A 10,544-nucleotide genomic window follows, 5' to 3' on the forward strand; every position below is an offset into this window, starting at 1 on the left:
TTCTATGGGTCCCAACAGAGATCTATGGGTCCCCAAAATTTAGTGTTATCGAGGTTGAAATTGTAAATCGGCGACAAATATATAATATAAATCTATATATTCATTCAGTTTTAATCATCACAGTTAATTGGTAATACAAAGCAGTTATGACTTCAGATTTTTCAGTTCATATATTCTTCGTGGTTTGCTGTCCCGCCACAGTTGTAATGCCTTCTTAAGGTCCAATCCATTATCATCCTTAAATCTTTGTTTAAACAAAGTAATCGGGTAATAATGACAATTTTGTGCCAAAAAGTTGCATCCTCAGCAAAAATTATGCGTCTAAGACGCAGGGACAAACGAGAACACTGAGCCTTGAAATTTTCTCGTCAACCCTTTAAAGAAATCTTTCAATTACGAAAAATTCTCGCTTAATATAACCTCCGCAGACACAAAAATATAAAAGTTTTAACTTAGAATTTGTTATCATAATTCCCCTTTCTTCTTCCCGAGTCCTCAGAAATAAAATATGTGATCTGTATTTGTTTAGGGCTCAGGTTTGCAAATCTAGTTAATTGGGCTGGATTTATTAGGCCGGATCTTACCTCTAACAGCTGCCCCTCTCCTTCAGGAACACGGCCATTGCGCGGACTTCCATCCCAGCGGAAGCGTGGTTGCCATCGGAACCCATTCGGGAAAGTGAGTGTGTTGTGATCAGAGTCGAGCGTTAAGGCGCAATGGGCGGTGCTAATGCATCCGTGTGTTTGTCAGGTGGTTCGTGCTGGACGCCGAGACCACAGACTTGGTGGCCATCCACACCGACGGCAACGAACAGCTCTCCGTCATGCGCTTCTCTGTCGGTGGGTGAATTTGAGAAACAGGGGCCTTGTTGCACTCGCACCCAATAGTCCTTTTTTCTTATGCTACCACCTGGCTGCATCGGCTCGCTACAACGGGTCAGGTGCAATCGACATTTCTTTCTGTGTACATTGTTACACAGAATGACAATACAAGGAAATTATTATTATTATTATTATTATTAAAGGGAGCAGAGAAACGGCCCTGGAGCAATCTAATAAAAACCAAAGTAAAAATCCAACAATTGTTGATCAAGAATTTCTATTGAAAATCTAAGACCTTTGAAACTGATCCCACATTGTAATTTTGGTGGGGGCAGTTGCAGACTTTCCACTGCCCCCTTGCTAAAATTGATCTTTTGCATATATAGCCATACATGGCAGCCTAGGTAAAATGAATCTTCGGCTTCTTTGCCAGCCTTGCTAAAATGGATCTTTGACATCTTTACCTGTCTATTGCGGCCCAGATAGGATGGATCTATGACCTTTATAGCTGTCAACGGCAGCCTAACTAAATAAGGGGCGGCATTAGGTAGAGAGCTCGTCTGGGGATCAAGAGATCGCAGGTTCGAATCCCGGCTCCTCCGTGTTAATGTCGAAGTGTCCCTGGGTAAGACACTGAACCCCTAAGGCCCCCAATAAGCAGGTTAGCGCCTTACATGGCTGCACGGCCGCTATTGGTAAATGTGAAGCACATTGTAAAGCGCTTTGGGAAGCCTTCATTGACATGAAAAGCGCTATATAAATAGCCTAGATGGTAGGGCGCCCGCTCCGAGACTGGGAGGTTGCTGGTTCAAGCCTCGGCCGAGTCATACTTACAACATTGCTTGGTGCTCGGAATTAAGGGTTGGAATTGGGGGGGTTTGGTCACCTAATGACTCCCAACACAGCAGTTGGGTCTAAAATGGCGGCGCCCTGTTTGGCTCCGGCTGCATCGTCTCGCTACAGTTTAAGTGTACGGGTCAGGTGTATCAACATTTTGTTCTGTGTGGATGGTTACAAAGAATCACAATAAAAGTAAATTATATTCTTCTATTCGATAATTGATGTCAATAGTAGCCTAGCTAGAGGGATCTATGAGGTCTATATCCGTCTATGGCAGCTTAGCTAAAATAGATGTTGGGCGTCTACACCTGTATATTGCCGCGTAGTTAGAATGGATTTATGATGTCTATAGCTGTCTCGAGAGACTTAGCTAAAATAGATATTTGACGTATATGGCAACCTAGCTAGAAGGGATTTAAGACGTCTATCGCTGTCTATGATAGGCTGGCTAAACAGATTTTTGCCTTCTATAGCCGCCTGACATTTACAGTAGCCTAGCTTAAATCAATATTTGATGTCTCTATTATTGTATTTATTTATTCAGCCAGTATAAACCATAAACATGAAGGGTATAAAACTATCTTTAAGACGTGTAGTCTTGCTCAATGGAGCGAAGACGGCGACCTTGACGGCAGGTAATCAAAGTACCTGCGAGCAGGGTGTCTGGGATCGTATATCAGTTTTAGTGTCCGTTTTCTAGTTCGTTCGATGTAGATACTTTGCAGGGACGGGAGGCCAGTACCTATTATTTCCTCTGCCGTCCTCACTACTGATTCCATCTTTGACAATTCTTTCTGATTGACGCAACCAAACCAAACTGTGACGCACTGATGTAACTTTTATCTCCTCTTGCTTAGATGTTTATAATTTCCTGCTCTCTGGACTTCCCTAAAAAATACCACAAGCGAATGTTTTGTTTATCATTTAAAGAACATAGAGGGCGTCCACCCAATTCTCTCTCAGGCAAACACGTAGGTGCTCAGTCATGCATTCATCTTAATATGTTTAGATTATTGTAATTCGCTGCCCTAGTTAAAACGGATTCAATGATAGCACGATAAAAATTGACTACAATGGATTGACGGACTCTGAATGATTTGAGTTGACGAAGGAAGTAGAGCCTTTGTCTGGCTGACTTTAGAATATCAATAGCATTGACAGTCCATGTGAGGTCAGCTGACAAGTAAGTACCCAGAAACTTGAATGAATGGACCAGTTGAGAGTGGCACGTGTGGGAGAGGTTTAGTACGGAAATCTATTATCATCTCCTTAGTTTTACCTACGTTCAATAACAGATTACTCACATGATACCAGGTGGAAAGTGAATCAATTTCTGCTCAGTATTTCTGCCCTACGGCAGAGTAGCCAGAACAAATCTATAAAGTCTAAAGCTGTCTATTGCAGCCTAGCTAAAATGCCTCTTTGATTGCCATCTTAATTAGCTAAATTTGGAAGACTGTTTATTTTGGGTCTATCCTGGTTGTCATCAGCAACCCAAATGCTAAAAGCAATTGTGACCAATGTTCCCTCTAAGATGCGCGCGTGCGCAATTGCGCACTGCTCGCACATTCTCAGCGCACAAGAAAATCTAGCCAGCGCACAAAAATGAGGGCTCAAAATTACTAATTAAGAAGCGATTTAAGTCAAAGTTACAGTGCATGAAGGTAAAAATACACGGGTTCCCCTGACGTTGTGTCCTAAATGCGGTATTTTGAAGTCAAGTCGAAGTGGAACGAAGTTGAGTAAAGTTAGTAGAGAACCGGCTTCTTCGGCTCGGCTCACTAAATGGAACCGGCTCTTTCGGGTCCTAAACAGCTCTTCAGGTTGTTTTTGCTTTTTTAATCCCAACATGACCAAATATTATGTAAAATTATGCACAACATGACTTAAAGGAAGGGGGGAATAGAACAAAAAAGAAAAAAATTCCAAAATGAAAAAGTAGTGAAAAGCTGAGAAAAAAGAAACAAACGAAGGAAAAATTTAGAAAAAAAGCCAGAAAAAAAGAAAAGAAAGAAATATAGAAAAAAGTAACAAAAAGTAGAAAAAAACACGGAAAAAAGAAGAAAAAGTTTGTGTCGCATTCAAATAATTTCCAATTATATCAAGTGAATCTTGTTCCCAACATTGTACTTCCACTAAAAAATGTGATTAAGTACAGTTTTGTATCTTACAACCGACTAAATAAGCCCCCAAAAAATGTTAATATTATGCGACAAAATATATCAGGAAATAAAAAGAAATGGATATCTTGTGAAAGAATTGTAAGAACAAACGACGTTTGCAATAGTATATGAGTCAATTCATTCAAAAGAGAAAAATAATTTTGCATTGCCGGAAACTCAGCAAAATGTAACTTGATCTCAAGTTTTGGACATGTTTGATAATTAATGATCTTGCCACACTTGGGATTATGGTTGCTCACTGTTGTTTCAAGCGTTGCTCACCGACTTTGTGTGAACGCTCAGACTTGTGGAAAATTACAGGGAACATTGATTGTGACTGCTCAAGGAATCCTACTTTTTCATCAAAATAATGGATTTGCCGCCGATTCATGCTGCTAAAAGAAATAACTTGCGACTTGATGCCCATAGATGGCACCCTGCTGGCGGTGGGATCTCACGACAACTTCATTTACCTGTACAACGTGACAGAGCGGGGACGCAAGTACAGCCGCTACGGGAAATGCTCCGTAAGTGCCCATGTTGCCTCGGGGTGTCACTACTTATACAATTCCAACTTTGGGTTCTCTTCACAGGGCCACTCAAGTTACATCACGCACTTGGACTGGTCCCCAGACAACAACTTCATCATGTCCAACTCCGGAGACTACGAGATTCTTTACTGTCAGTGAGCTTTTGCTGCCGGGGGCACGGTTACTAAGGACGCGTTCGTTGAGGCTTCGCCTTCTCCTTTGTCTCTAGGGGATGTTCAGAACGGCTGCAAATACATCCGGAATCGCTCCGAGTGCAAAGATATCGACTGGGCCACGTACACTTGCGTGCTGGGCTATCACGTCTTCGGTCAGTATACAAAACCATACCGGAAGGAAAATACCGTATTTTCCGCACTGTAAGGCGCACCTATAAGCCTTTATTTTTTTTCAAAAACTGACCATGGCCTTATAATACAGTGCGCCTTATATATGGATCAATATTAAGTCGCAAAGTCTTGCAACTAAGGCGAGCAGCCGCCGACTCGATTTTCCCCCGAAGGCGAAGTCGTCCGCGGCGTATGCTGGGATACATATGCCGGCGTTTCATTTCCCAGCCAATGTGTCAATCATCATTTGAATCGATCACTATTGGCTAAAGTTATTCAGAGGTAAAGGAGGCGGATCCTTTTTATCATTCACAGGCTCGCATAGGCTAAAGGGGTAAAACAAAGCCTGCAATTGGCCGAAAAAGATGAATGTGTATAGCAAGTTTGGTTGTCTACGCCATAGAAAAAACATGTTTTACCATTCTGTATTTGTAAATATTTTACTCTCCTGGATTTACTACACTCACGGATATAAGAGGACCATGGTTGCACATTATTATTGAACGCAACGACTTCGGTGAGCTACTCTGGCTATATATTTTCCCAGTATCTTGTTTCAGAGTGATCTCGATGTTTGTGATGGGTCTTTTTTTAAATCAAACTCAATTCCAAGTGTTGTCATATGCAGAGTAAAGTTGCGAGCGAAAAAGAAAATAGAAACTAAGGAATGGTTGGCATTTCTTGAATCCCAAGACTAACCTTCCGAATGATATTTGGAACGATGCATTTGAGTGACATTGTACAGACACTGTTTCCGTATATGTCCGAGACACGTGTTTCCTTCTTTGCAAGCTTTGGGAATGTTAAGGGGGTAATAAGTTGGACTGAACTATCTGACTGTTTTGTCCACGTTCCCATTTTAGCGCCTTATAATCCGGTGCGCCATATGTATGGAAGATATAGGACCAAAAACTATTTTTTGGGGGTGCGCCCTATAACCCGGTGCGCCCTATAGTGCGGAAAATACGGTAGTTGGCTTTAAAATAACAAAAAAAACGGTTGTTTTTTTCCCAGTGTCTAAATATTGGCTTGTTTGAAACAATTTCCAGAAATTGGGGTTGCATTGTACAAAATAAATAATATCACTCATCATTTGGATTAAAATATTAACAAAAAACTGTCTTTGTTTTAAATTTAATAAAATTGCTTCTCTTTTTAATGAAAACCAGAAGAAAGGGTTGCTTTTATGAAAAAAAATGCAAATATAATTTTAAATTTGCTTACTTTTGTTCTAATACAAAAAGATTGGGTTATTCGTTTAAACAATTTACCAAAAATAGTTTGGTATTATGCATAATCATCTCATATCATCATTTTTGATTTTTGCATCCCCAAAATAGGCTGTTTTTATGTATTTCAATTATTTATTTTCCTGTTTTAGTTTGAACAATTTTATTGACACTTTTAACAGCAAATAAACAATGTGAGGTTTGAACAATTTTTCTCGACACTTTTAACAGCAATTCAACATATTCACAATTTCATTATATCATTTTCTAACAATATGAGGTTTTGTCGACACTTTTAACAGCAATTAGTTTAGTGCAGCATGAAAATGGCGCAAGTACAAAGAGACCTCTAGTCTGTAAGAGTCTGCCCTTTGAGACTTCTTGTGATTAAGGGCGTGACTTGATATCAAAAAATAAATATATTCTCGATTTTAACACAACTCTTTGGTTCTTTTTGGTTCTAATTAGCACATTTCTAACCATGATCTTTTGATGTTGTACTAAAACAAAATAACTGCGTCTAATTAGCATATGGGTATATATAGGGAATTAGTCAAGTAATGTTATTTGTGACGCCCTTAATCACAAGAAGTCTCAAAGGGCTGCATGGACCACAGATTATTGCAAACCACAGACTATTAATACCCCATCCCCTGATCTAAAACCTACATGAGTGCAAGGAAAAACTCAAAAACCTCAACATGAGGAAAGTCAAGTCATGTTTATCTGTTTGGCCCTTAATCACAAGGAGTCTCAAAGGCCTGCAAAGACCACCGATTATCGCAAAGTCAAACTTTTATTGTTCTGTTCTAAGTTTAATCATTTTAGATATAATTTGTGAAGTTTTAAAATGTTTATTTTTCTTATTTTACGTCAAGTAATTATTGAAATAAATCATAACTTTTTACAACGAGTACAAAAAATGTATTGTTTTTTTATAATTTTACCAAAAAAAAATCCTTAAAATGAAGCATAAAATAAATAGAAATAATTTTGATTAATTATATTTTACACAAAAAAGTTATAGTTCATAGTTAAAGAAAAAAATATTTAAAAAATACGAAGAAAAAATAAATCAAGAAGATAAAACTATTATTTCAAATAATTACATACATAATTGTATACATGAATAATAATTTATTTGATAAAAAAATATATATAATATTTTATTTCCAAAATGTTTAGGAAGATCAGATCAATATTTGGCTTTTCCAATAAATTTTTTCCTTATTCCACAAAAAAAGAAATCAAGTCAAGTTTATTCGTATAGCCCTTAATCACAAAGAGTCTCAAAGGGCTGCACAGATTATGGCAAACCACAGACTATTATGACAGCATCCCCTGATCTGAAACCTACATGAGGGCAAGGAAAAACTCAAAAACCCCAACATGGGGAAAATGAAGAAACCTTGAGAAGGGACTGCACATGAGGTCATCCCCCCTTTCAAGGATGACCAGGCTGCAACGGATGTTGCAATAAAAAATAATACACAGATATTTTGAAGAGGAAATCTAGGTCATTCATAAGCTATAGAATAAAAGTGTGTTTTAAGCCTAGATTCAGTAATTCAGGCACAACTAAACCTCTTTTTATTTTATTTTTCCAACTTTGGTCTTAGGAGTGTGGCCCGAGGGCTCGGACGGCACCGACATCAACGCGGTCATCCGCTCGCACAACCGCAAGGTCCTGGCCATGGCCGACGACTTCTGCAAAGTTCATCTCTTCTCGTACCCGTGCGCCACGCCCAAGGTGAGAGCGCGCCACAACCGTTGGCGTCACTTCTACATACGAGCGTCATTTGTTTAAGTACCGCGCTCGTATCTCGAATTGAGTATGTAATTGATCCGTTCCTGACCTACCAGAAGAATACAAGTTAACCCTACAAAGCTATAAAACACATCTTCCTTATCACATCCAAATAGTAAACAAACATAAAAATATAGTAAAAGTATAATAGTGTGAATTTCCCTACGGGGATGAATAAAGTATCTATCTATCTATCTCTATCTCGCGCTCTCTCTCTCTCTCTCTCTCTCTCTCTCTCTCTCTCTCTCTCTCTCTCTCTCTCTCTCTCTCTCTCTCTCATTAACCAAATAAGAGTTTATTATGAGCACTTACCATGGAGGGAGTCGCTTTAATGGAAGTGTATGCATAGTCAATAGATCCAACAGCGCTGTTTTCAGCCAATCAGAACGCGAATCAGACTATAGCCCTGCCCCTTTTTTTGTAGCACACACACAATGCATGGCACGCTAGTGGCTGCACCAGCTCAACGCGCATCGGATCGGTGGTAACCGAAACAAAGTTTTTTATTCTAGTTTTTTATTTTTAGGACCGCTAAACACAAGAATTTCAATATCCAGTGGTACCTCTTTGTTTCATCTGGAGGGACGAAAGCATGACCAACTTAGGCGCCGAGGTGCCTAACTTGTTTGGGCATTTGGGTTGGCCATGGTCCAAAGATTTTTGTCTGTGTTTTTTGCTATTTTTTCCCTTCTTTATTATCTTATGTGTTTGTCTTGCTGTCGGTCACCCCTCTTGAAAGATATGACCATGGTAGATAGATAGATAGATAGATAGATAGACCCCTTTGTACGAGCACCTCGAAACACGACAATTTTTGTATGAAAGATTTATTTGCAACCAAATTCTTGCTCGATATATGTAGAAAAAAGCAGTTCACGAGCAGTCCCAGAAGTTACCACTAGAGATCACTCGAGACCGCTCACCGATCATGACTGCACACTGCCAGCATTCGCCGGGTCCAGTTTGCACATGCAAACTACTACAGGCAAAACAAAATTGTGCGTACACAACAGGTTTTGGATGCAAGATTTATTTGCAACCAAACTCTTGCTCGATATATGTATAAAAAAGCAGTCCTCTAGCAGTCCCAGAAGTTACCACTAGAGATCACTCGAGACCGCTCACCGATCGTGACTGCACACTGCCAGCATTCGCTGGGTCCAGTATGCACATGCAAACTACTACAGACAAAGCTAAATTGTGCGTACATTTTTGGTGTGCTCACGGTTTATTTAAAGTGACAGTTTAATTTTTGTGACTTAACATTAGCGAACCCTTGCTAACACCTTGTGTGCCACGTTGTAGGCCCCCAGCCACAAGTACAGCGCCCACAGCAGTCACGTGACTAACGTCAGCTTCCTGTTCGACGATTCTCACCTCATCTCCACTGGTGGCAAGGACACGAGCATCCTGCAGTGGCGCTTGGTGGATAAGAGTGGCACCCAGGTGGCAGCGGAGGTACCCCAGCGCATCGCTAACCAGGGGGTACCTCTCGCTGCCACCAGTCCAGGTAACCAGGGGGAACCTCTCGCTGCGGCCCCCATGACAAGTCAGGGGGAAACTCTGGACCCCACCTGCCCAGGCAACCAAGGGGAACCTGTTGCTACAGCCCCTCTGCCAAATCAGGGGGAACCTCTGGCCAACGCCCCGAATCCATCGTCCGGATTAAAGGATCCCGCTCCGGAGTCTCCTGCGCCTGCTTCAGAAAGTCCTCGAGACAGTCCGGACCCTGGCGCAGACCTGATGCCGGGTCCCGATGCCCAAGAAGGCCCGCCCCTCCTCACGCAACCATCGTAGATTTCTCCGAAGCCCCCCCCTACCTGTTGAGGGCGTAGCTTTACATTTCGGAGTGTCGCCATTCGCCTGTTCAAGTGGCCCCTCCCACATTCCAAAACCCTTTCGGAGGTTCAGGCCTGGGCACAGAGAAGTGTCTGTGTTGATAGTTTTACCCACCCAGGTTAAACGGGGGTTGCGAGTTTCAACTTTCAGAAAAAAATGATTTCCAAATGCTTCTTTTGTAATTAAAATATTCTTTGGGGGGGTTGGGGGTGACGCAGGGGGTGTCACGTTTGCTTCACGCCACACCGGCCGGCCTAGAAAGAATTTTTCAGATAAAATCCAGGCACGAGGACGAGATCTGGCCACCAGCAGGGGGCAGCAGAGGAGCCACCCCTTTTCCTACCTGTCCATAAAGAAGAATGTCAACGGTGGCCATCCCGGTGGAGCCAATTGGCATTTTGCACAAATTGTCGCTTCCACCTGGCTGTTTCTTCTGGGTGATGATCCAAAAGGTGTTTGATGCGCAGTTGCAAGCGGAAATATTTTAGCATTGTGTAATGACGGGGAAAAAATGATTAGTTCATGTGTTTTTTTTTTTTATTATTGTTGCAACTTTGTTTGATTTTGCTTTGTAGTGCACTTTTGTTTAGTCCTTTGTTTTGCATGTCTGTTTTTTAATAAAATGGATTTTGACATTTTCGACAATTTCTCTGCTGTACAAGTGTGCACCACTCATTCACTTCAATTGCGTCACTGTTTCATTTTAGCTAGGCTGCCATAGAGGGTTGTAGGTGTCAAAAATCCTTTCTAGCTGGGACAACACAGTTTCAGATCTATTCTGGCTAGGCTGCCATTGGCGGTTATTGACGTCAAAGATCTGTCGTAGCTGGGTTTCCATAGACCGCCATACATGTCAAAGATCCATTCAAGCTGTGCTGCCATAGACGGTTATAGTTGTCAAAAATCAATTCTAGCTGGGCTCCCGAAGACCGTTATTAGAGGTAAGATCGGGCCTAAAAAATCTGAACC

General features: G+C 41.2%; 1 protein-coding gene across 4 annotated transcripts in view; it reads left to right on the top strand.

The window, feature by feature from the left end:
* The window catches only part of eml4 (EMAP like 4), a 29,238-nt gene extending 19,018 nt beyond the window's left edge, over positions 1 to 10,220 (top strand). For all 4 annotated transcript variants that reach the window (XM_088351011.1, XM_088351012.1, XM_088351013.1 and 1 more), the window contains 7 exons: positions 611 to 678; positions 751 to 839; positions 4,253 to 4,350; positions 4,417 to 4,504; positions 4,583 to 4,681; positions 7,549 to 7,679; positions 9,042 to 10,220. In XM_088351011.1, the coding sequence (XP_088207137.1) occupies positions 611 to 678; positions 751 to 839; positions 4,253 to 4,350; positions 4,417 to 4,504; positions 4,583 to 4,681; positions 7,549 to 7,679; positions 9,042 to 9,533 (1,065 nt within the window). In that variant the 3' untranslated portion in view covers positions 9,534 to 10,220. The remainder of the gene's footprint in view (positions 1 to 610; positions 679 to 750; positions 840 to 4,252; positions 4,351 to 4,416; positions 4,505 to 4,582; positions 4,682 to 7,548; positions 7,680 to 9,041) is intronic.
* The last annotated feature ends 324 nt before the right edge of the window (positions 10,221 to 10,544 follow it).

Source organism: Urocampus carinirostris, chromosome 13, assembly GCF_059441175.1.
Source record: "Urocampus carinirostris isolate Australia breed hairy pipefish chromosome 13, RoL_Ucar_1.0, whole genome shotgun sequence".
Classification (NCBI taxonomy): Eukaryota; Metazoa; Chordata; class Actinopteri; order Syngnathiformes; family Syngnathidae; genus Urocampus; species Urocampus carinirostris.